General features: G+C 49.6%; 1 protein-coding gene, 1 long non-coding RNA gene and 1 pseudogene across 2 annotated transcripts in view; 1 reads left to right on the plus strand and 2 right to left on the minus strand.

Annotated features, from left to right (window-relative positions):
- Window positions 1-1,083: 1,083 nt before the first annotated feature.
- Window positions 1,084-1,812, plus strand: LOC136461687 (uncharacterized; annotated as a pseudogene).
- A 7,273-nt stretch (window positions 1,813-9,085) lies between these two features.
- LOC136461707 (calmodulin-binding receptor-like cytoplasmic kinase 3) lies at window positions 9,086-10,260 on the minus strand (the record flags this gene model as incomplete). Its single annotated transcript, XM_066461014.1, has 3 exons — window positions 9,086-9,375; window positions 9,907-9,996; window positions 10,077-10,260. Coding segments are annotated over 3 exons (564 nt in total), but the record flags the coding sequence as incomplete, so codon positions are not given.
- A 517-nt stretch (window positions 10,261-10,777) lies between these two features.
- LOC136539054 (uncharacterized) overlaps window positions 10,778-25,662 on the minus strand; it is a 35,167-nt gene continuing 20,282 nt past the window's right edge. Inside the window, exon 5 of the long non-coding RNA XR_010779525.1 lies at window positions 10,778-10,944. This is a non-coding gene — a long non-coding RNA (uncharacterized lncRNA). The remainder of the gene's footprint in view (window positions 10,945-25,662) is intronic.

The following is a 25,662-nucleotide window of genomic DNA, read 5'->3' on the forward strand; positions in this document are numbered from 1 at the left end:
TGGTCCGCACATCTCTTAAACATAGAGCCATATACAACATACAACAACATTTTTGCAACCCTCTACAAAATTTCAGTTGTTCACAATCACAAATTTGCATTATTTTTATGTGGCCATCTTTGGTCTTCACAAGGAACTGACCCATGTTCTCCCAAGCAAAAACGGCAACCAGGATCGGATGGTTTAAGGATTCAGAGAGTCACTTCGGCTATCCTTTGTATTTTTGTATAACCCCGTCTTATCTGTTAGAATTAATTACCTCTTAGCTGTAATCTCTTAGTCCTATGCGCCACCTCTAGGCCAGTCCCTTTGGGCACTCCCTGCTCTCCTATATATACGTGTAACTCCTCTTGTAATCTAATTAAGTAATCCAAGCTTATTGCCCTTCCTCTATTATGGTATCAGACTAACTTACGATTCCTCTGCTTCCGCTATTACCGGCGCCCGCCTCGAGCCGCGCCCGCTCCTTCACCCACGACCCTTCCCTGCCGCCGGCGTGCCCGGAGCTGCCCCCGTCGACGTGCCTGGTGCCGCCCCAGCCGCGCGCCCATGGCCACTTCGACCTCCGGCGCCTCCGCCGCGGCTACCGTTATCAAGCTTTGTGATGAAGCTCTCGCCGCCGCCCAGAAGATGGAGGAGGAGGCCGCCTCCCTGCACTCCACCAACACCGAACGCAGCCAGCAGCTTCAGACGGAGGCCGACCTCCTCAAGTACGCTGCTGCCGCTCAGGATCGCGTTCGTGCCACCGCTGATGCCCTCGAGAAGGAGCGCGCGCAGGCCGACGCCCTGGAACAGCAGGCCGCTGCCCTCCGGGACTGTCTCCGCACGGACTCCCTCCATGACGACGACTCTCAGGACGGCGACGATCACTCCATCTCCTCCGACGCCGCGGCCATCGCTCATCTGCACAGCCAGGCTGCCGCTGTCCAGAACATCAAGAACTTGATTCCGATCGTTCTGGACCTCCAGTCCTCCAACTACTCCAGGTGGCACGGCTACGTCCTCCTCATCCTCGGCCGCTTCGCGTTGAAGGACCACGTCCTCAGTGACGCCTCCCGCTTCAACGATCCAGCGTGGTCCCGCATGGACTGCGTGGTCGTCTCCTAGATCTTCAACACCATCTCCACCGACCTTCTGGACGTCATCCACGAGCGTGACGGCATCTCCGCTCGGGCAGTGTGGCTCGACATTGAACAGCAGTTCCTAAACAATCGCGAGTCACGCGCCATGCTCCTTGATGCTGAGTTCCGCACCCTCTCCTAGGGTGCCCTCTCCATCGACGACTACTGTCGCAAGATGAAGGGCATGGCTGATGCCCTTGCCGATCATGGCGAGCCCGTCCATGACCGTACTCTGGTGCTGAACATACTACGAGGCCTCAATGAGGGCTTCCAGTTCATGTCGCAGTTCATCACGCGCCAGAAGCCGTTCCCCTCCTTTGCGGACGTCCACGCCGACCTGCGCCTGGCCGAGCTCAACATGGCACCTCCCTCGGCACCTCCATCGGCTCTCGTCGTCTCTTCATCCAGCAAGCCACCTGCATCCCAGCCGGCCTCTAGGTCTGCAACCCATGTCCTCAACAGAACGCCAGGGGGGCCTCGTCTGGTAGTGGTCGTGGGCGGCGTCGTCGTGGTTGCCGTGGCCAAGGTGGCTCGAACAGTGGCTCACCAGGTGGTTCCCAGTGGCCCTCCCTCCTCAACCCGTGGACCGGGTCCATCCACATGTGGCCTGGGTCCACTCCCGGTGGCCCTCGCGGTCCACCTCCCTGCACCGGCCCGCCTCCGTCGCAGTAGCTGCAGCAGCACGCTCTAGTGGCCGGCGTGCCTCCAGCCTACTACCCTTCGACTCCTAGGACATACCACCAGGTGCCCACCCAGGCGTCTCATCCTGCCTAGATGCCAGCACCACCTCCGACGCCTCCTGCTTGGTCACCGTGGGATCCCCAGTCCCTTGCCAACGCCTTCAGCACCGTCACCCTCACCACGCCACCGAACTCCTCAGACTGGGTGATCGACTCAGGTGCTTCGTCTCATATTGCCTCCAACCCTGGTATGATTACCGTATCTCCATCATCCTCTTTTCCTTCCTCCATTGTTGTGGGAAATGGCGCCACTCTCCTAGTTGTTGGCACCGGATACTCCACTCTTCCTGGCCCTTTCCGTCTCAACAATGTCCTTATAGCTCCTGACATCATTAAAAATCTTCTTTCTGTTCTCAAGTTCACTACTGATAACTTTGTTTCTGTGGAGTTTGACCCTCTTGGTGTCTCTATGAAGGATCTCCGTACCAAGAACACCCTCCTTCGATGTAACAGCTTAGGGCCTCTCTACACCTTGCAGCTCCTGTCGTCGCCTTCTGATCCTTGTGCTCTTGTGGCCACTCCTTCTCCAACTACCTGGCATCGTCGTCTCAGCCACCCCGGTAGGGCTACCCTTCAGAGTCTCGCCCAGTCATCTTCCATTATCTACAGCAAGTCTAAAGATGACTCCATCTGCCATGCCTGTCAGCTTGGGTGCCATGTTGGCTTGCCTTTTACTAGTTCCTTGTCTAGAGCACCTAAAAATTTCGATCTGATACATTGTGACCTGTGGACATCACCTATTATCAGTGTATCCGGATTTAAATATTATCTTGTTATTATTGATGATTGCTCTCATTTTCTTTGGACTTTTCGTCTTCGATTAAAGTCCGACACTTTTACTGTCCTCTCCAATTTCTTCGCCTCCGTGCACACTCAGTTTGGTTGTACCATCAAATCCGTGCAATGTGACAACGGTCGTGAGTTTGACAACTCTGCGTCTCGTGCTTTCTTTCTTGCCAAAGGTGTTTCTCTCTGCATGTCAAGCCCCTACACCTCGCAGCAAAATGGCAAAGCCGAACGCATGCTTAGCACCACCAACAATGTCACCCGCACCCTGCTCTTCCAAGCGTCCATGCCCCCCTCCTACTGAGCCGATGCACTTGCTACTACCACCCACCTCATAAATCGCCTCCCCACCAAAACCCTGAACATGAGCACTCCCTTCTTCGCACTCTATGGCACTCACCCTTCCTATCATGACCTCCGAGCCTTCGGGTGCACCTGCTACCCTAATCTAACCGCTACCACTCTTCACAAACTTGCCCCGCGCTCTTCTTTATGCGTTTTCATTGGCTACTCTCCCGATCACAAGGGTTACAAGTGCCTCGACCTCGCCACAAACTGTGTCATCATCTCTCGCCACGTTGTTTTCGATGGAACAACGTTCCCTTTCTCACTTCGCCGGCCCTCACCGCCTACACACGAACTGGATTTTCTAACTGATGACGACCCTCCGTCAGTCCCTTTTCTCCCTATAGGTACACCTGGAGTCGCTGCCACCTTGCCAACTCCTAAACCTCTATGGGCCGCCCTCCTAGCCGGTGTGTTCCGTCACCCCAACGCCGGGGCTGGGCACACCGGCATCCAGGTCACCTCCACCATGCTTCACCATACCCAGACCAATGGGCGCCTCGGTGCCCACTCCGGGCACGCTAGTGTCCCGGTCTCCTCCACCCGGCTTCACCGTGCCCATGGTGCCCCCTCCATAGGCGCCCGCTGTACAGGCATCCACGGCACCCCCTCCGCCAGCGTCCCCTCTATAGGCACCCATGGCGCCCCCTGTGTAGGCGCCCCTGGCTTCCTCCTTTAGCAAGCCGCCCGTTGTCCACGTCTACACCCGTTTTGCCCCCACACCCAGCTCGCCACCTGAGTCCCCCACTGGGGCTCCTCCTCGATGCTCCGACATGATTCCCCCTCCACCGAGCTATGTCAAGAGTGGTCCTCCACTACCAACAGGAGCCGTCTCCATCCCGCCAATCGCCAACTCTCATGGCATGGTGACCCGCGGGAAGTCCGGATACAGGCAGCCTCGCCTTGCTCTACACACCGAGGCTCTGTTCCCACTGCTGCGGTCCTGTCGTGACGCTCTTGCTAATCCGCACTGGCATCGGGCCATGGAAGAAGAATTGCTGCCCTCTTGGACAACCACACTTGGGATCTCGTTCCTCGGCCTGCCAAGGCAAATGTGGTCACCGAAAAATGGATCTTCAAACACAAGTTTCATGCTGATGGCTCCTTGGACATATACAAGGCTCGTTGGGTGCTCCGTGGGTTCACATAGCGCCCCGGAGTTGATTACGATGAGACTTTCAGTCCCGTCGTCAAGCCCGCTACCGTTCGCACCATCACTCTGGCTCACTCTCGGGATTGGCCCATCCATCAACTTGATGTGAAGAATGCCTTCCTCCACGGGACTTTGTTAGAAACAGTGTATTGCTCTCAACCCACTGGCTTTGTTGATCCTGCTCTTCCTAGACACGTCTGCAAGCTCAACAGATCCCTCTACGGCTTAAAGCAGGCACCGCGAGCATGGTATAGCCGGTTTGCCTCTTTTTTGCTCTCACTGGGTTTCACTGAAGCCAAGTCAGACACCTCTCTCTTCATATATCGCCGTGGCACCGCGACAGTCTACTTGCTTCTATATGTGGACAATATTGTCCTTACAGCCTCCTCTGAGCAGCTCCTACACCGTGTGATTGATGCACTGAAGAAGGAATTTGCCATGACTGATCTCGGTCCCCTGCACCACTTTCTCGGCGTGGCAGTTCAGCGACACATGGATACTCTCTTTCTCTCACAACGTCAGTACACTCTAGACATTCTTACTCAACACGGCATGAGCGACTGTAAACCATGCTCTACCCCTGTCGACACTTGTGCCAAAGTGTCTGCTGATGTCGGCCCTTCTGTTGATGATCCTACAGCCTACCGCAGCCTTGTGGGAGCTCTTCAATACCTGACCTTCACCCGGCCTGACATTGCATACGCCGTCCAACAAGTCTGCCTACACATGCATGATCCCCGGGAAGTTCATCTTGTTGCTGCCAAGCGGATTCTTCGCTACATTCAGGGCACTATCGATCATGGTCTGGTCATCCCCAGATCTGCTCCAACTCAGCTCGTCGTGTACACCGACGCCGACTGGGCCGGCTGCCCCGACACCCGCCGTTCCACCTCAGGCTACGCTGTCTTCCTCGGAGGCAGCCTTGTTTCCTGGTCATCTAAGCGCCAACCCACCGTTTCTCGGTCAAGCGCCGAGGCCGAGTACCGTGCCGTTGCCAACGGTATCGCTGAAGCCTCCTGGCTGTGGCAGCTTCCACAGGAGCTTCACCTACCTCTAGATTATGCCTGCCTCATCTACTGCGACAACGTCAGCGCCGTCTACCTCTCCACCAACCCTGTTCAGCATCAGCGCACCAAGCACGTAGAAATCGACCTCCACTTCGTCCGGGAACGGGTCGCCATTGGAGCCGTCTGTGTTCTTCATGTTCCTACCACATCGCAGTTCGCCGATGTCTTCACCAAGGGGCTTCCTTCTTCTGTATTTATGGATTTCCGCTCCAGTCTGAACATTCGCTCTAATGACGTTCCGACTGCGGGGGGGGGGGGGGGGGGGGTGTTAGAATTAATTACCTCTTAGCTGTAATCTCTTAGTCCTATGCACCACCTCTAGGCTGGCCAGGCCCTTTGGGCTCTCCCTACTCTCCTATATATACGTGTAACTCCTCCTGTAATCTAATTAAGTAATCCAAGCCTATTGCCCTTCCTCTATTATTATCTTCCACAGCCTCTCCACAACTTTTTTCATGGATGGTCTGTCTTCGCGGGTAGGAGCGACACACTGGAACGCCAGATCGAAGATTTTGTTCAGTATATCCTCGTTCACTTTTTCAGTTAACATTGGATCCAGTATGTCCCTAACATTGCCTCTCTGGTACTTATTGAAGGCCTGTATCAACTACAGACTGAACCTCAGACATCTTAAGTCTAGGACGTATACAACAACAGGAATGAAAAAGTACAAGCATGGGAAGGAGGTGGGTAAAAATTTAACCCAAAGAAACATTAAATAAGAGCTCATCTTCTTCACTTAATTAGTAGTAATTAGTTTGCAATCTGTCTCCGGCTTCTAACTGGCACACTGGTCTACTTCCCTCGGAAAAATCACTATAGAGGAACTAAAGGGACATTATATCATGTACCTTATAACAATGCTAATGGCAGTCTGACAAAAAGACATCGGAAAAAAAACATCAATCCTCGAATTGGTAGGCAAGAGTAGGGTAGAGAATACATACCCATGTCACTGTGATCCTTTCTGTTGGTGTAGCACCTGGTTTTAAGAACAAAACCAGATACACATCATATGTGAGCTCAGGAAGTCAAATCTCATATATAACTACAAATAAAGGTAATATCGAAAGACAATGCTCAATATATAACATACTTAGTATAAAGGATATAACATTAGACAGCAAATAGCGGAATGACAACTCCGATCTTCGGGTGAATACTCCAATTCCACAGGGACAACCTTTCTGGTTGATCACAAGCCTAATTCCTCCAAACTCTGGCAATCTGATACCCATCCGGGATTTTTATCCAAATAATTGAAAAATAAAGTAAGCGTATGTACATGTCGTACTCAACAAATATAATATGGGGTTCATGAGGCTCAAAAGGCTGATACTGGTTTAACTGCGATTAGCTTTGAATTGTCACAATTTTAGGATAGGAGTAGTAACAAGTTTATCACAAGCCCATATAAACACATGAGCAGGTAAACATGAATAATGAATAGCATAAACAGTAATTATTACTGAACATCTTCATCATTAGTATCATCAGTGTTAATCATCTATCCCGTAAGGGTTCCAAGGCCGCTCATGACCTTGAGCATGGCTGATATACTAGTTTTACACTCTGCAGAGGTTGTACACTTTCACTGTGAGTAGTGATTTACCCTTTCGCCAGAGGTAGCTAATCTCTTGACCCACTTCCAAGGAAGGTCGGCAGGGTTCACTATGAATCCTTTCAAAGGCTCGTCTAACAAGTTAGGCCTATTAGATTCACTCGGCAAAAAGAAGTAGTGCCCTCTTCCCGATGGCACAATGACGCGCAGTCTATACACAAGGGGACAAAGGCCGCACTATACCCGATTCGAAGAGCTATTCTTACGCCAATAAAGGTAACCACTAACAAGCTAGAAAATATCCTTATACTGAGCTAAAGCCAGAGCCATATAGCCCTCACAACTGTACTGTAAGTCCTAGATGATCACTTACAGATAAGTCCTTAGGGAGAGGAATCTAAAGCACCATAAAAATAGCCCAATGCTCTAGCCCCCTAGTTCTATGTTGCTAAAAAGCATCTTTTAGTGTTTATTGCATATACCATTAGTCAAGTTACAAGATCATGGTCTTTAATTGAGCACTAGCATCATACTACCCAATGCATATCCCATAGGAGACAAGGTATAAATTCAATTCTAGGAAATCCCAATCAAGGTGACACATGCAATATGCATTAAATGTATTAAAGTTGATAGGAAACAAGGATGATCCCATGCAATACTTGCTTTAAACTTAGATCCTTCTTCTATTGAATTATAACCTCCAAAGGACTTTTTTTTATCACCAACTTCTTTTATATCACCAACGCAAAGCTCACCATCTGGACATGATCATAAAGCACCACACAAGCATCCATGCAATCATACACGAAGCAAAAAATAGATCTAAATTAGAACAATACACCAAACATAATAAACAATAGGTAAAAAAGTTTTAAAGATGTTCTACATGTTACTACGAACACACAGACACAAAAAACACTCTAATCGGAGCTATAACGAAAAAGTTATGAATTAAACAAGATTTCCTTTAATAAAATAATAGATTAAATCTAATCTCAAATTTTAAAAGTTAAAAATATATTTAACAGTAAGATGAACATGTAGATTACTCAATTACGAATCTAACACAACTTGAATGGATCAAAACAGAGTTAAAACGGAGAAGTTATGGCCTAAAGAAAACTAGTGGCAAAACTGTAAATAGATGAAAACGTATTTTGAATCTACTAGAAAGAAACTACGCTTTCGGAATAGAAAAACGTATTCTGGAAGTGCGCCATGGGCTGCGGGTTATATTACGCGAAACTGCAGGGTCTCTTTTGCAAATAAATCCGGCGAAGGGGTACGGGCGATCTTGGACCATTGGATTGAATCTGGACGGCACAGATTAGAAAGGAGGGGGGAGAGTCACCGGCCGAAGAAGAAAACCGGCGCGGTGGAGCTCCATTACCGGCGGCGAGAAGCTCCCCGAAGCGCTCGGTTTGGGCCCTAGAAGCCACGGTTTGACAAGCCGAGAGCACAGGGAACAAGAGGAGAAGACGGCGAACTCAACTAGGGCCTTCTTGCGGTCGACGGCGGGTCTACGGCGTCGGGCAGCGCGGCGGTGACAGCGACGGCGACGACGAGAGGAGAAAAATCTAATTTACTACACGTGAAATTTCCCAAACTAGGGGCTCCCCTTACGGTAGTTTTGATGTGCTTTGCCCAAGGGGTTGGTACATATTTATAGGGAGAAAAACTCTCCACATCTACATCAACTAGTAATATGGTATAAATTAATGTTGCACCCTCTATATTTACTAATGGACCTAAATAATCATTAAAGCCCATTAGTAAATAAATGCACGAGCCTTTGAGATTTATTAGGATTATTGCACATGGGCTTTGAGAGTTGGTTGGAAAATGAGAAATATTATTTATTTTCGGAATTAATAAATTTTACGAATAAAATAATTCTAGAAAAGTCCAGAATTGATATTTAAGCCACGAAAAATACTACGAGACCTCCGAAAATTTGGGAAAAATTCCCAGAAATACTTTGGAACATGATGAACCCAAATAAAGTATTTGGAGCTCACGAAAAGATTATTGGAAACTCGGAACATAAAGATTAAGGTGAAGAAGGTAGGAATTACATTCCAGAAAGAAGCTAGAAAATTCCTAGAGATAGATATTCGTCTCGTAAACGTATTTAAAAAAAACACATTCTGCACATAGAAACACAAGGTGTGACCGGCATGAATACAACAAACACATTTCTACCTTAAGATAAATTTTAATCTAATGAAAATTTATTATTTCCCCATGTTTTCATGAGCATAAAAATACAAAATTAAACCATTTTAGCTCTATTTCAAGATAAGTAAATTTTAGGGTGTTACAGTTGGACCCGTCCTTGCCTCAATAGGACGACGGCCTGAAAGGATTTCTAGGAGCAAAATACCATAAGAGAACACATCGCTCTTGATCGTAAGATGGTTTGTCCTCAGATACTCTGGATCTACATAGCCTGCTCTTCCTCTCACATCAGTCTGAAGCTGTGACTGGCCTGGCTCAGTAGGACCAGTTCTTGCAAATCCAAAGTCAGCCACTTTGGCCATGAAGCCTTCTGTCAGTAGAATGTTTGATGACTTCACATCCCAGTGTATTATGGGCTTCTCTAAAGGCAAAAGAGCAATAGCATCAAACTATGATTTGAGAAAAAAATGCATGCATGTTTTTTTTTTTTTGTAGGAATGACAAAATAAACTTTTCTTGTTATCTGGGTGCATACCACTTCATCACTAAAAACCTGAAGAACATAAATGTGTTACAGAAACTTATTTTTCACTGAAGAGAGTTACACTGTTACATATCCATGGGGTTATTTCACATGTGGAACTGCATCATGACAAAAAAAAAATGTTTGGTTAAATAGAGATCTGGTCCAAGTTCTTATGGCCTACTTGGATTGGGTGGTTTGCTCTACAGATTTCAGATTTAGTTCCATTTTGGACTGAACCATAAGGAACTGGACCTCTATCGCCCCATCCTAACAAGCCTTAGTTGCAAAAGGAATTCTTTTCATCTTCAAAAAAGTGCCCTAAGCATACTGGTTCATTTCCTTACTGCAGTTTTGAGCAGCACAAGTGCATGATTTGGATTGAAAAGACTACATTGCCTTATGCTTAACTAAGTACGTGAAGTGTACCTGCATAGAGATGCAGGTAAGTCAATCCATGGGCAACATCTATAGCAATTTCAAGCCGCTGATTAAATCCCAAAACTAGGCCATGTTGACCTGAAAGAAGATTTCAAAATATTAGACCAATCATTTTGGAAGGAATAGAAAAAACTAGCAATCTGGTTTATGCACCTTACCATCCAAATGCTCCCTAAGAGTGCCATTTGATACATACTCTGTTATGAGAATCTGTTCATTGGCTTTGTCAATATAACCAAGCAATTGGACCAAGTTCTTATGTTGAATACTTTTTAGTAATGCGACTTCGTTGCTGAATTCAGCACGTAAAGAGACAAAATTTTCCTGCCAAATGAAACCATATTAGAATTATAGTTCATACTACAAAGTATGGTCTACAAGAAAACTGCTAATGCAAAGGGACGTTTATGAAGAAGCATATCGAAAAATAAAAACCATCACATAAAATTATCATTGACTGACTGAGTAAAGAATGGAATGAGTTCATAGTTCATCATCCAGCACCCATCTATCGGTCTATAAATATGGATCAAGTAACGGGTCTACAACATACCTAAACCTGGATTTGACACTCTACCTCAATCTTGATTCCCCAAAATACAATGCATACAAATGTGCGCAAATGCAGATGAGTAATTGTATGTATATAGAAAGGAAAGAGTACAAGATAAGGTCACGGTCCAATTGTCCAAATAAGTCTCAACACAAATAGAACATTCATAGGTAGCTCACCCAAACTGGCACCATGCGGGCTAAAGCTAGACCATTGTAGCTAGGAAAGTTGCTAGAATAGTTGCCTGGACAAAAATAAGTTACCTTCTTTGCCCTTTTAATAGCTATGACATGCCCATCGCAAGTTCGGCGCGAAGTTATGTGTCAGTTTAACGACATGTTCAAGGCTGAGGTTTAAAGGCTCGTTTCTACTTGGTAGCGAAGAAGACAATGAAAATCTAGATGGACTTGCAGGTACTCGAAGTGGGCTTCCAGGAATTCTATCAGAAATCGACCTCATTTCAGAAGAGTTCACTGAAAACAAATAAAAGCAATGTCACAATGTAACTAGTAATTGAAATCCCATGTTTAGAGCACCACAAGTATTTTATTTTCCTGATAAAAGTGTGTTAACTATATCGATGTATGTGTCACACCCCAAAATTTGTGAATAGAAAATACTAAATAAAATGAATGGTTTTAATATTTGGATAAATTTTACAAAGTTTAGTTTGAGCTAGCGTAAATTTAGTTACAGGGAAAATTGTGAATCTTCAAACTTTTCTGGATTAATTTGACTCGATGTGATGTTTGCTTGCTGCTTGAATTTGTGTTGTGAGTGAGTAAAGTTTTGGAAACACAATTATTAAGTTTTTTATCTTTTCCAGCTTGTCTCCACCTTGTTCCCCAGCTTAATCTTCTCATTTAGAGCTTTCCAAAATCTTTTCATTGCACTCCAAATATTTTATTTCCGTCCTCATGTTCTAAAATGTCTCTGTTGAAACTGGAGATTTCAGACAATGTGGGGGAGACTGAGGCCTCCGCCCGTCGGACGTCGCCCTTGGGCGGAGGCTCGGGATAGGCACGACAGGAGGGTGTGTAGTGAGTTGGCACGGAAAGCTAAGGTTTCATTGATTCATTCACCAACCATCCGCATGGTTACAAGTGTTCCCTATTTATAGGGCTCAACTACTTCCTGACAGAATTTATTACAATGCCCCTCAACTACTACGGTACATTCCTGGAATATTCCGCCTCTTGTCTCTTGTTTGCGGGGCATTCCTGCCACTCCGTCTCCAAGTAACGGGCCTCCATAAGCGGCCGGCCCACCGTACCTCGGTCTTCAGCCCAAAGGCCCGGGTTCCCGATGCTGGCCTCCGTCTTCGGGAGCGCGCCGTCGCATTGGCGGGTCTTCGCCGGTCCGGTCGGAGACATCGTCCGTATGTCTCTGCCCGGCCGCGCGGGGGCCGTGGTCCCCGACGCTGGCCTACGTCATCGGGGGCGTGCCGTCACCTCGGCGGGTCTCCGCCGGTCTGGTCGGAGACATCGTCCGTATGTCTCCGCCCGACCGCACGGGGGTCATGCTGGCGCGCTCGTGCGGACCACGGGCGCCTGCGCTTGAGTACCTGCACACACTCAGGCAAGATTGCTTGTTTAATTAGTTCAGAGGTAAGACGGCCTCCGCCCTCATCGCCAGAGGCGAGCCGAAGCGGGGCGGGGTCCGCCTGACTATAGGTTGGAGGTCTGAGCGCCCGGCCTGGGCGGAATTCGCGACAGGCCCGCCGAGCCTCATGTAGTGCCCTACGAGCATAGCCAGGAAAGTTCCTTTAATCAGCGCCAGGTCTCTGCCCTAAGACGGTCGAAGACGCCTTGGCGACACCTTGCTGTTGGAGGCCTTCGTCACTCGCCGAAGCCGTGTTACAACAGTTCCCCCCTTTTGAGACCATGGTTCGCCGGAGCGTGCCATGAGCTCAAAACGCCTTGGCCAAAGGTGTCCACGGGGGCGGAGGCCATATTCATCGGTGTCTTCGAGCGAGGCCCGGCAACTTCCCCCCTGGCCCGCTCTGGCGTGGCCGTTGGTCTCGTTGAGAGTAGCCGTTGGGCAGCAAATCTAGCCGTTGCCCTACGGCGTGGCCGTTTCTGCCGTGTCAGTTTCAGTTGCATACCCTACGACTTTTTCGGAGGTGACCGTTGTGCGGCGGGCGAATTTTCCGGAGGTGACCGTTGTGTGGTGGGAGCCGGACCGCCTGCCCGCTGCCTATATAAGGGTGCTGTTGGTGGCGAGGTCCCCCCCCGCATTGCTCATTCGCTTTCATTGCATTCAAGAAATCGCTCTCTGCTCTCTTCGCTTTCGCCTTTCGCTACCCTCGCGCGTTCCGTCTTTCTGCTTGCGTCTCGCGCTTAGGTTGCTGTCGCGGTGGCTTTCCTTTCCGCCTCCGCCCAAACTCGCCGGCCCACCTTTTCCGGACCCTACCGCCACCTTCTCGGTGTTAGGGCCATCGGCTGGGGTGCGTGCTTTGAGGAGTGCATGCTTGCCTCTGCCTCCGTGTTGGAGTTTGAAAAACTAGCGGAGGAGGATTTGGGGAGTGTCTCTGCGTCTATCGAAGACCTGATCGCCGCAGACTCTAGAGATATGGCGATAAAGTCTTGGGACTTCAGCCCCTCCTCTATTACTGAGGAGGCAATCGCGGAGATGTTGAAGGAGTCATGTTTTCCTTCTTCCAGGGTAAAAATCCCTCCGCCGAGTCAGACTATTCCGGAGCCGGAGGAGGGATACGCGGTGGTCTTTTGGGACTTCTTCACCTACGGCCTCCGCCTTCCTTACATCCCCTTCCTTCGCCAGGTGTTGGAGACCTTCAATGTCCAGCTCCATCATCTGACCCCTACTGCCTTCCTCACGCTTAGCAAATTTTGCTGGGCGTGCGTTTCTTACGGTGCCGAGCTGGATGTGGATACCTTCTACGTGTACTACGAGCTGCAGAAGCAGCCGAAGAAGAAAAATGAGGTGCGAGAGGGCAAGGAGGTGGAGGTGATCTACCAGTATGGTAGTTGCACCTTTATGTCTAAGAGGAACCAGGGCGCGGATCGCCTGGAGATCTCTTTCTGCCAGAAGGGCAAGTGGGACCACGGCTGGCTTGAGCAATGGTTCTACGTGAAGACCTACGGGGTCCATAGCACCGCCGAGGATGGCGCGGAGTTCTCAGAGTATCCATTAACTTCGAGGATGTAGGAGATGGCGCCGCTCACGCGTGTGGATCCACCGGAGGAGGTGTCTCCGACGAGGGAGTCTTGTGATCAGGCTTTTGCGGCAGCGTGCCGCTACTTCGGTGGCCGCGACCTAGTGGAGGAGATTATGGCCTCCAACTACTGGCCCCTGGGCAAAAACAACCCAGCCTTTCGGCTGGAACAGGTAAAGGTTCTTGTCTTTGGGCCGAAGGCCGGGATTCCGTTTCCCCGTTTTAGTCAGTCTTTGGGGGAGGGGGTGATGGAGGACAGTTTTGTCTCCGAGGTTGAGGAAGCCGCCATAGGGTTGGTTGCCAAGATTTCCGAGCGTGAGTACACATCTCGGATGGCCGTGGTAGGCACCATGCCGTGGCTCAATTGAGTTTTTGAGGAGGTCAAGATCGTCTACCGGGAGCGCAAGGTTCCCGCTGAGGTTCTGGCCTCGATTGAGAAAAAGAAGAAGAAGGCCTTCATGAAGAACGTTACGGCGGAGGCCGAGTCTAAGAAGAGGAAGGGCGCCGTTGTTGCTCGGGCACCCGCAAAAAAGAAGAGCAGTGCTCCATTGATTGCGCCGGCCATGTCTTCTGCCGGTAGTGTGGGCGTGGCCTCCGCCGGCAGTGAAGACATTGAGAGCTCCTCTGTCCCATCAGCAGACGCGCGGGTTGCGAGCAGAGGGCATCACAGCTCTCCCATAGCTCTGGTGTGCCCAATGAGCGGAGTTGTGAGCGGTGCCGGGCATCCGGAAACCAGCGCTGCCCTGGCGCGCTCCTCGCATGGTGCTACGAGCGTCGGCGAACAGCCAGAAGATAGCGCCGTCGAGCCTATGCCTGACATTCTTGGCGGGCTGTGCTCAAGCTCTGAAGAGGACACGGAGGCCATCCCGCGGCATGCTCCTTCATCCCCTGCCATTGTCATGCCTTTGCCCGTGCCTACGGCCGACATCGAGCTGCTGGAGGCCGTGCTTGCTGAGGAGGCCCCGGTGGCTCGGCCTTCTTCGAGTCCTCCACCCGCCGGGCCGCTGGCTGAGGAAGTCCGGCCCTTTGGGCCTCCGCCACACGATATGGCGGAGACTTCTGCTCAGAGGGCGCGGCAAGCTGCCTAGCCTAGGCTTTTTATTAGTAAGTCTGTTTGGTGCACATCTTTGTGTTTATTGTCTTCGCCCGGTTCATTCCTTTGCGTATTGCGCTAAGTGCTAATACTGTGTATCTGTTGCTTTGCAGGTGATGTCATGGCTGGACTCCTCACCCCGGAGGAGCGAGCAGCCATTGCGGGCGCTAGGTTCGGTCCGGGGCAGCCGGGGCTGATAGCGCCGAGTCCGAGTGAGTATAAAATGTTTTTATTTTGATCATCATTTGGCCTGTTCTGATTTGCCCTCTGACCTGAGCTGTTGTTGTTGTTTTTGTTTTTACGTAGGCTCCTCCGACACTTCTATCTTAGGTTGGGAGGAGTGTTATCTTGCCGTTCTTGGAGACGTCGGAGGTGGTCTTTGGCTGTTGGTGCGTTTAACGTGAGATTTGCTTTTCTCACCTTATCGTTTCGTGTTTGTTTGTTTTTCTTTGAACAGATCGCTTCAAACAGCGTCTGAGGGACATGGATTTCTTCCAGCTTCTCCTCGTTCACCTGGAACACCAAAGCCTGGTGCGTCTCCGGCGGTTTTGCCCCTTTCCTTCTTTTATTTTTTTGTGTATGCTCACTTCTAGACTTGTTCTTGATTCCGTTGCTGATCGCTTTGGTTTTTCCCCTCTGGTCGCAGGGGTATCACATGGGTGTTGTTATGGAAGAGCGCTATACCCGTGAGGTCTCCGACCGAGACGTCACGATCGAAGCGCTCAAGGCGGAAATCGAGCGCCTGGAAGGTGAAAAAGGGGGTCTGTCGGACTCTCTTATAGCTCTCCGCCTGTCTCTGACGGAGAAGGAGCGAGAAAAGGATGGCTTGAGGGCCGATCTTGCCAAGGCCCGGGAAGTGGAGGTTTTGTCCGTCGAGCAGGCCCATAAGGTGAACGAGCTGACCGAGGGTCTCCGGTGAGAGCTTGCCTCTGAGAAGGAATCCGCAGCAGCGGTGAGGGAGCAGCTATCTTTGACGACGAGGCATTTGGACTCGGTCAAAGGAGTCCTTGCTACAACCGTTGGCCACTACCGGGCCACCGTCGCTGAGCTCGGAGGCGAAACCTCCGCTCCTCCGGAGGAAGATAGCGTGTACGCCCTCGCCTCCTGGCTAAAGCGTCACCTTACGAAGCTCCCCGGTCTGATCAATGGTTGCACGGACTACGGGGCGCTAGCGGGAGTGGCAAATTATCCCAAACTTTTGGCACGCGGCGGGTGTATGCATACCGAAAGTATTCCAGAGGGGGCGCTACCTGGTCCGGAGGAGCTCGGTGAGACCTCTCTTGGTTTGCGAAAAACCTTGAGAAATTTCATTGGGCACTTTTGGGCTCCATTTGGGAGATCTGCTGCCCGGAAACTAGCGGAGGACAAGAGGGCGAAGGTATTTGTAGTCTTTGTAGCCGCCCCTTTTTCTTTTTGTTTTTGGCGATGCTGTGAAGGCTTTCATTGCTTTTGCCCCTGACACTCTAGCCTATGCTGTAGGATGCGCAGAAGAGTCTTGCGGGTAGGCCTCCGTCAGTTCCGCGCTTGGCGACTACGGTCGGTGCCTCCGCCGCTGGTGGCGCTCTGGGGGGATCTACGATTGGCGGTGGTGGTGGTGGTCGGAGGCCGCAGGCGCCGTGCCCGCCCATAGTTGATGCGGGCTCCGCTCCAGGGACTTCTGCTGCAGCCGATGCGTGGAGGTCTAGGCTCTTTGTAGCACTTAGTTGTTTTAGCGTGTATTTTGTAGTCCAGCTGGACTTTTGTGAATAAAGTTTATTTTGTTCTGAATGGTTTTGTGGAAAATTTTAACCTTGTGCAGGTTCTGAATCGGGAGCCTGCGCAAGATGTTGCGCCTTTGACTCTCTACAACGACGGTATTTACGTGAGCGGAGAGCTTTGGGAGTATTGGCGTTTGGCCTTTCCCCGCAGCATTGCGCGCGACGTGTTCGAGTCAGTTAGGTTTGACATAGACGACAAGCGCGCTGGGTTTACTCACGCGCTCGCTTGGCGCGAACCTCTGCCACAATAGTTAAGATTTTATTTCAAGTTGGTGTCCTATAAGAATGTTTCTCGATGCTTTATGGAATACAAGACAGGTTCACTTTCTTGATTGTTTGTGCGGTGGCTTGAGCCCATCGTGGTAGTTTACATATCTCGTCTAGTCCCGAGCTCGCACACTGTTGTCCTTTGCTTGGGCGAACGCGCGCGATACAGAGGTGGTGGCCAGGACCTTCGCCCCGTTTTTTCTCATTCTCTGTGCTCGCTTGATGGCCGGGGTAGAAGTCTCTGCAGTTTTTCAACCGGCGGAGGCGTACTTGAAATCCGCCTGGCGAGGCTTGCCGAATCATTGTTTGATCCGACTGGAGGTTTGGCGCAGCTTGTGCAGACGGCGGAGACTTTAGATATTTCTTTAGCTGGGTGTTTTAGCGGTCTGGAGGTATGGGTCTCCGACGCTGCACACCCATGGGACATGGTTGATCTTTGGAGATGGCAGGTTAGGTCTCCGGCACTAGGGGGATGTTACGAGATTTCATGCGATATCCCCCTGCTTCCGTAGGCCTCTGCTGTTCATCACCGTGCCATAGGTCCTATCTCTTTTCCCACTGCCTCCGACTGTCTACTGTTGCCTCCGATTTTACAAGTTTTCGTATAATATCTACGGCCGAGTTGGATATCTAAGGAGACCCCTGCCTCCATGGCTGCCGCTATGGCTTTTGCCTGTGCTATGCCTTGCTCCCCCCTTGCGCCCTTGCGCCCTATGCTGACTGAGTTTTTAAGGGCATGGGGGGAATCCGTTTTATAGCGGGGTGGTGGCTTTCGGGTGTTAACATTTTTGTACGTTGTTGGTTGGATCGTATCTTGGCTTTAATAGCCTGTATCTTGCTTGAATCATTCGTTCCCCTTGAGATCTTTTGAAGTACAGAGGCCTGGCGCCGCAGTGGTGGCAGTGTTTTGTCAAGCACTTTCTGTTTTTCCTATTTTTGATGTCGGAGACCTTGGGTAGCTTTCTAGCTGGAGACCTTCCTGGTCTAGTGCCACAAATTTTTTACCCCTGATGCTAGGGGTGTGTTTTTTTTTATATATATATTTTTTTGTTAAGGTCGGAGGCCTATTTAGCCGAGGTTGTTTTTTCCTTAGCGCCTGAACTTGTTTAGGTCTTCTTCGAGGGTCGGAGGCCTGTTCGGCCAAAATTTTTTGCCTTGATGCCTAACTTTGGTCAGGTCTTTGTCAAGGGTCGGAGGTCTTTTTGGCCAAAATTTTTTGCCTTGATGCCTGACTTTGGTCAGGTCTTTGTCAAGGGTCGGAGGCCTTTTTGGCCAAAAATTTTTGCCTTGATGCCTGACTTTGGTCAGGTCTTTGTCAAGGGTCGGAGGCCTTTTTGGCCAAACATTTTTGCCTTGATGCCTGACTTTGGTTAGGTCTTTGTCAAGGGTCGGAGGCCTTTTTGGCCAAAAGAAAATTTTGCCTTGATTCCTGACTTTGGTCAGGTCTTTGTCAAGGTTGAAGGCCTGTTTGGCCATAGAGGTCGTTTCAAATTGCCCTTGCCTGTGGCTAGCGCTTTGAAAGGACCTATAGTTTTTGTTTATCGAATATTGCGGCGCCAGAGCTGGCCGCTTTCGGTTTTGTGTTTTTTTGGGGCGTTCTTTTGGGGAATTACCTCTTTATACTTGTAGAGGATTTTTACATTGAGCCTGCCTTGTTAAAAACCTCACCTCCGCTTGGAGTTCCCCTATGAAGAAAAGAGTGCAGGCTCTTTTACATTTTGTTTTGATTGAAGTAAAAAAACTAAGGTAAATGCATGGAGGGGCCTCCGCTTATATTTTGCGGAGGTTGCCCTTTGGTACATTGCCTAGATGTAGTATCTGCGAAGGCTGTCAATATTCCATGTGTGGGTTGTCGTGACACCTTCGCTGTCGGTCAAGTGGAAAGAACCAGGTCGGCCTGCTGCCGTTGCTGTGTATGGGCCTTCCCATTTCGGTTGCAACTTGCCGACAAGTTGTGCGTTGGGTTTTCTTCTGAGTACGAGGTCTCCGTGTTTTATGTATTTCCCTACCACCTGGAGTCTCTCTAGTTTTTGGTTTGGGACTGATATTTTGCAATGTTTTCGACTGCTTCCAGTCTTATTGCTTCTATTGTTTCTTTTGCATATTCTTCATCTTGCAACATCAGCTGACTCGTTGTGCGGAGGCTTTCGTGCTTTATTTCTTTTGGCATCATGCCCTCTTCTCCATAAAGCAGTTTGAATGGTGTGAATCCTGTTGTTCTTGAGACGGATGTATTGTGTGACCAAATAACTCTAGGTAATTCATCTATCCATTTTCCTTTGCGTAGGCCCAACAATGTTTTTGATATTGCTAAAAACACTATTCTGTTTGCTCTTTCCACAGCGCCATTGGACTCTGGGTGGTATACCGAGGCGAAGGCTAGTTTTGTCCCTATGCTTTTGCAGAATTCTTTGAAGTTCTCTGAATTGAATTGTTTTCCATTGTCTACTGTCAAAATCCTTGGTACACCAAATCTGCAAATGATGTTCTGCCAAAAGAATTTTCTGATAGTTTCTGAGGTTATCTTCGCTAGCGGCTTTGCCTCTATCCATCTTATGAAATATTCCACTGCTACTACTGTGAATCTATTTCCTCCTTGGGACGGCGGTAATGGGCCGACCAGGTCCATACCCCATCTTTGCAGCGGCCATGTCGGAGGTATAAGCTGGGTCTCCAACGATGGTTTTGACTGTCTTGGAGAGAATGTTTGGCATGCTTTGCATGTTCTGACTATCTGCTCTGCGTCTTGTATGTGTGTTGGCCAATAAAAGCCTTGCCTTATTACCTTTGCTGATAAAGCTCTAGAGCCAATGTGCGACCCGCAAATTCCTGAGTGTATTTCTTGAAGCAACTCTATGCCTTCGCTCTACGATATGCATTTGAGGAGAGGCTGGACTACTCCTTTGTTGTACAGTACACCATCTATGATTGTGTAATTTCTTGCCCTGGCCTGTATTCTTGCTACTTTTGCTTCATCTTCTTCGGTGGTTTTGCCTTCTAGGAATTCTGTTATCGCCTTTCTCCAATCTTCATTTTGCAGGTGTAGTATGGGCTTTAGTGCCTTAGATGTCTCCGCAGTTGCCGGAGACTTCAAGATCTGGTAAAAGGTGTTTGGTGGCAGTGGCAGGTTGTTTGCCGTAGCCTTTGCCAATTCATCTGCCTCTGCATTTTCTGATCTTGGGATGTGCTTTAGGGTGAAACCCTCGAATCTCCGCTCCAAATTTCTGACAATGGATAGGTATTTGATGAGTTCTGGCTCTCTTGCTATGTATTCTTTCTCTACTTGGCCAGTGACCACTTGAGAATCTGTTTGGACTGTCAATGTTTTTGTCCCTAGGGCCTTTGCTTTGCTCAGCACTAAGATCAGGCCTTCATATTTTGCTATGTTGTTTGTTGATTTGAACTCTAGCCTTGCTGCGTATTTCAGTCTGACGCCGGAGGGTGCCGTTAGGATGGTGGAGGCTCCTGCTCCGGCTTGGCCCTAGGCTCCATCCGTGAATGCTATCTAGCCTTGAGTTGTTGGTTGTACCTTGGGCTCTGTCGGAGGTGTCCAATCTGCTACAAAATCAGCTAATGCTTGTGATTTGATTGCTGTTCTGGGGACATACGAGATACCAAACTATGATAGCTCTGTAGCCCATTTGCCTATTCTGCCGGAGGCTTCTTTGTTTCTGAGCAAGTCTTGTAGTGGCAGCGATGTTGGAACTGAGATTTCGTGGGCTTGGAAATAATGCTTTAGTTTTCTTGATGCCATCAGCACTGCGTAGGCAACTTTTTCTACCTCTGTGTAGTTTAGCTTGGCTCTGGACAGTGCTTCTGAGATGAAATAAACTAGTTTTTGAGTTTTGCCTGATTCTTTTTCCAGCTCGTGGACTAAGACTGCGCTGACTGCATGGTCGGAGGCCACCACATACAACAATAGGTGGCTGTCCGATTCTGGGACGGAGACCATCAGTGAGTTTGCTAGATACTCTTTCAAGTTATGAAATGCCTCCGACTGCTTGGACCCCCATTCGAAGTTGCCTCTGCCCCTCAGGGCTTGGAAGAAGGGTAGGTTGCGTTCTGCTGATTTTGAGATGAATCTATTGAGCGCTGCTATTCTCCCCGTCAGCTTTTGCACTTCTTTCTTGTTCTTGGGCTCTGCCATTGTCATTATTGCTCTGGTTTTGTTCGGGTTCGCTTTGATTCCTTCGATGCTTATGATATAACCAAGCATCTTCCCTTTTGTGACTCCAAATATATATTTCTCTGGGTTGAGGCGGAGGCCAGCTGTCTTGAGGTTGGCGAAGGTCTCCTGTAAGTCGGAGACATGATCATTCTTGTTCTTGCTCATGACCACTATGTCGTCGACATAGGCTATGATGTTTCTATCTAGTTGTGAGCCCAAAACTTCCTTTGTCATTCTAGCAAAGGTTGCTCCGGCATTTTTGAGGCCCTCTGGCATTCTGGTGTAGCAATATGTCCAGAATGGAGTGGTGAAACTTGTCTTGTCTTCGTCTTCTTTTTTCATCCAGATTTGGTGATACCTAGAGAAACAGTCGAGGAGAGAGAACCTCTGGCATCTGGCTGCCTTGTCGACGGAGGCATCTATTCTTGGCAATGGGAAATGGTCTTTTTTGTAAGCTTTATTCAGATCTGTGAAATCTATGCATATTCTCATTTTGCCATTTTTCTTTGGTACCAGTACTACGTTTGCAATCCATTCTGAATACTTGACTTCCCTGATCACTTTTGCATCTAGCAATCTTTGCACCTCCGCCTTTGCTGCCAAGATTCTGTCTTCCGACATTTTTCTCTGTTTCTGCTTTCTTGATCTCATGTTTTCATTGATATCCAGCTCATGCTGTATGATGTCCCTGCTGACTCCCTGGAGGTCAGAGGCTGACCAGGCGAAGATGTCCTTGTTTTTTACTAGAGTTTCCATGAGCTCTTCCTCTTCTGCCTTGCTCAATTGTGAGCTGATTGTTACTTTTCTATCTGGTAACTTCTTTTCTAGAGGGATTAGCTTTGTCTCTTCTTGACCTGCCATATCTGTTTCTCCTCTGGGCATATCCAGAGGCTCTAGTTCTTTGTCTACCGACTCGACTGCATTGATGTTTCTTTGGGCTCTATAGATAGCTTTCTCTATGTTTCTTGCTTCTTTCTGGCTGCCTCAGACTGTGATAATACCATGGAGTGCTAGTATTTTCATGCACAGGTAGGCCATATGCAGGGCTGCATTGAATTTGGTTGTGAATCCTCTACCCAAGATGGCATTGTATGGGTAATACAGATCGATGATGTCGAAGGTTATGTACTCGGTTCTGGCATTCGCTTGGGTTCCGAACGACACTAGGAGTGAGATTTTTCCTAATGCTTGTATCTGCTTGCCTCTGAATCCTATTAAAGGGGATTCAGAGGGCTGTAGTTGATTTCTGCTGAGCTTCATTTGGTCGAAGGTATTTGCGAAGATGATATCTGTTGAACTGCCGGTGTCAATCAGTATTCTGCTTATCTCCCATGCTGCTATGTTGGTCTTGATCACCATTGCGTCTGCGTGAGGGTAGCTCTCTAGCTGGAGATCTTCTTCTGTGAAGGTGATTAGGACTCTGGACCAATCTGTGTGTTTCGCTGGGCCTTGGACTGCTACATTGTTTACCAGGCGGAGGTGGTCCTTTTTCTGCTTTTTCGTTTGAAACTCCATTGATGATCCTCCGGCGATTGGCAATATCATGCCTATTGTTGGTAGTGCTCCATGAGGGTTGGCTTGGTTTTCTCGGTTTGGCTCGTTTTTTGGTGTTGGGGGTTTGTTGTGAGGTGGTGGCGGAGGCAGTTACTGCATGTGGTGCTGTGGCGGCGGAGGCTCGAACCTTATTCGGTTTTGTTCCGGTGGGTTTGTTTCGAGGTAGGTTATATGGGGAGATTTTGGGTTTATGTAGGTCAGGCTTGCCTCCGACCTGTAGTTGCCCGCCAGAGGCTGCTGCGAAGGCGATGACCGCCATGCTGGTAGGAAGTTTGGGTAATAGGCATAGGCCAGTGTGGAGGGATGTATTTGGGTTGCGTTTAGCGCTGGGTACATTGGGCAGTACTACTGGTGGCCAGTTGTGTAGGTGGTGTTGACCTCTCTTGCGCTCTACTGTGTCGGAGGTTGGGCAGTCTGCTTGTTCTTCATCCTTTCCTGTGTTTCTTTTGTCTCCAGACAATCTTTGGTGCTGTGCCCTGCGTTTTCGCCGTGAAAAACGCAATATGGCCTGCGTTGTTTCTAGCTTTGGTTTCTGTTCCAGTTTTTGCCTTGGTAACCTTGCCGACCTTGGTTCCTTGTCTGGGTCTCCGGATGTGTTGGCGCTGCCTGTTGCCCTTGCTCGGGGTGAGGTTGACCCTCGATGCTGAGCACTTGCCCCTGGTCTGGCTTCTGATTTGATACATTCTGGTTCGTATAGGTTTTCTGGGGATTTTTGGTGCTGTTTTGTTGTCTGTTTTGACCTTGCTCCTCTAGCCTTTTGCGGAGGTCATTGTCTGATCTGCAGTACTTCTCGAACTCGTCATACAACTGCTGTATGGAAGTTGGTTTCTTTCTTGCTAGGTGTGCTGCGAACGGCCCAATTTGGAGGCCTTTGATCGCTGCTTCAATGGCGATCTCGTCTGGGACATCTGGTGCCTTTGCCTTTAGTTGCATGAATTTCTGGAAGTAGTCGTGTAGTGTCTCTCCCTGCATTTGCTTGCACTGGAACAAATCTGTGGAAGTCAGCGACTGTGCTGTTAGCCCCTTGAAGTTTGCCAATATCTTGTCCCGGAGGTTCTCCCAAGAATAGACTGTGCTTGGTTTGAGCATAGAATACAAAGCCAGCGCGTCGCCTTCGGCCGCAATGACAAATGACTTTGCCAAGACAGCGTCGTCTCCACCGGCGGAGGCTACTGCTGCCGCGTAACTCATAATGAACTGATGGGGGTCTGTCTTTCCGTTGAACTTTGGTAGTGTGATTGGCTTGTACGCCGTTGGCCATGGCAATTGTTGTATGCCTTCCGAGAGTGGGGACTTGGGGTCGATAGGCCTCCGCATCGCCTGAGGTGGCATCGTGGTTGGGCTGATCACTGGCGGAGGCATGTTTGTGGTTGGTGTTGCTGCGGAGGCTGGGATCGCGGAGGTTGACGCTGGTACTGCATGCTGTATACTTAGCATCTCAGCATGTAGGACTGCCAACTGCTGCCTTATTTCTGCTGCTTGTGCTGACGCTTGAGTAGCTTGCTGATTCGCTGCGAATGCTGCTGCCATTCTGTCCCTTTCTTGTTGCGCTCATTGCAACTGTGCTTGCAGCTATTGCAGTTCTTGCTCGAGTGTTGTACCTGAGTTTGGTTGGGCCTCTGGCTCTTGGATCTCTTGATGTTGGGGTTCTGGTTGTTGACCCTAGGCATCTGCTCTGGTGCCATCGTCTGCTGGCAAGGTTGCGTAGGTGCTACGAGTGGTGCGCCTAGGCCTTCCTCTCTGACCCGTGGTCGTTGCTGCTCTGAGGGTGGTTTTTCTTTTCCCTGCCATCGTTGGTTTGTCTCGGCCAAACCACGGTGGGCGCCAATGTTGAAACTGGCGGTTTCAGACAACGTGGGGGAGACTGAGGCCTCCGCCCGTCGGACATCGCCCTTGGGCGGAGGCTCGGGATAGGCACGACAGGAGGGCGTGTAGTGAGTTGGCACGGAAAGCTAAGGTTTCATTGATTCATTCACCAACCATCCGCACGGTTACAAGTGTTCCCTATTTATAGGGCTCAACTACTTCCTGACGGAATTTATTACAATGCCCCTCAACTACTACGGTACATTCCTGGAATATTCCGCCTCTTGTCTCTTGTTTGCGGGGCATTCCTGCCACTCCGTCTCCAAGTAACGGGCCTCCATAAGCGGCCGGCCCACCGTGCCTCGGTCTTCGGCCCAAAGGCCCGGGTTCCCGATGCTGGCCTCCGTCTTCGGGAGCGCGCCGTCGCCTTGGTGGGTCTCCGCCGGTCCGGTCGGCGACATCGTCCGTATGTTTCCGCCCGGCCGCGCGGGGGCCGTGGTCCCTGACGCTGGCCTACATCATCGGGGGCGCGCTGTCACCTCGGCGGTTCTCCGCCGGTCCGGTCGGAGACATCGTCCGTATGTCTCCGCCCGGCCGCGCGGGGGTCATGCTGGCGCGCTCATGCGGACCACGGGCGCCTGCGCTTGAGTACCTGCACACACTCAGGCAAGATTGCTTGTTTAATTAGTTCAGAGGTAAGGTGGCCTCCGCCCTCATCGCCGGAGGCGAGCCGAAGTGGGGCGGCGTCCGCCTGACTATAGGTCGGAGGTCTCAGCGCCCGGCCTGGGTGGAATTCGCGACAGGCCCGCCGAGCCTCATGTAGTGCCCTACGAGCATAGCCAGGAAAGTTCCTTTAATCAGCGCCAGGTCTCCGCCCTAAGACGGTCGAAGACGCTTTGGCAACACCTTGCTGTCGGAGGCCTTCGTCACTCACCAAAGCCGTGTTACAACAGTCTCTGAAATTTATCTCCAAATTTTTGGACCTTTTAGAGTATTTTTCATGGCTCAAATAGTAATTCAAGACTTTTCTAGAATTATTTTTATTCACAAAATTAATTAATTCCGAAAATAATTAATGCTAACTCTAATCCGTCTCAAACCAAATCTTTTGGTTCTTAGACTAATGGATCAAGGTCTGTACAATTCCCTCTCACGTTGATCCATGTTCTACCTGTTCTTTTGTTTTGTTTCTTGGCCCATTTTTCTTTGACGAGAGGACATGGATCAAAGAAGCAAGCACCGAGCTCATATGCTTTAACTTTAATGATGATAGACAGCGTCGGCCAGCTGTTTCCTTTCCAATGATATATGCCGTGCAAGCCAAGGACTCCATATCCATCACGCCATGCCCGTCCATAAATAGCCATCTCC

The sequence above is a fragment of the Miscanthus floridulus genome, chromosome 1, assembly GCF_019320115.1.
Source record: "Miscanthus floridulus cultivar M001 chromosome 1, ASM1932011v1, whole genome shotgun sequence".
Classification (NCBI taxonomy): Eukaryota; Viridiplantae; Streptophyta; class Magnoliopsida; order Poales; family Poaceae; genus Miscanthus; species Miscanthus floridulus.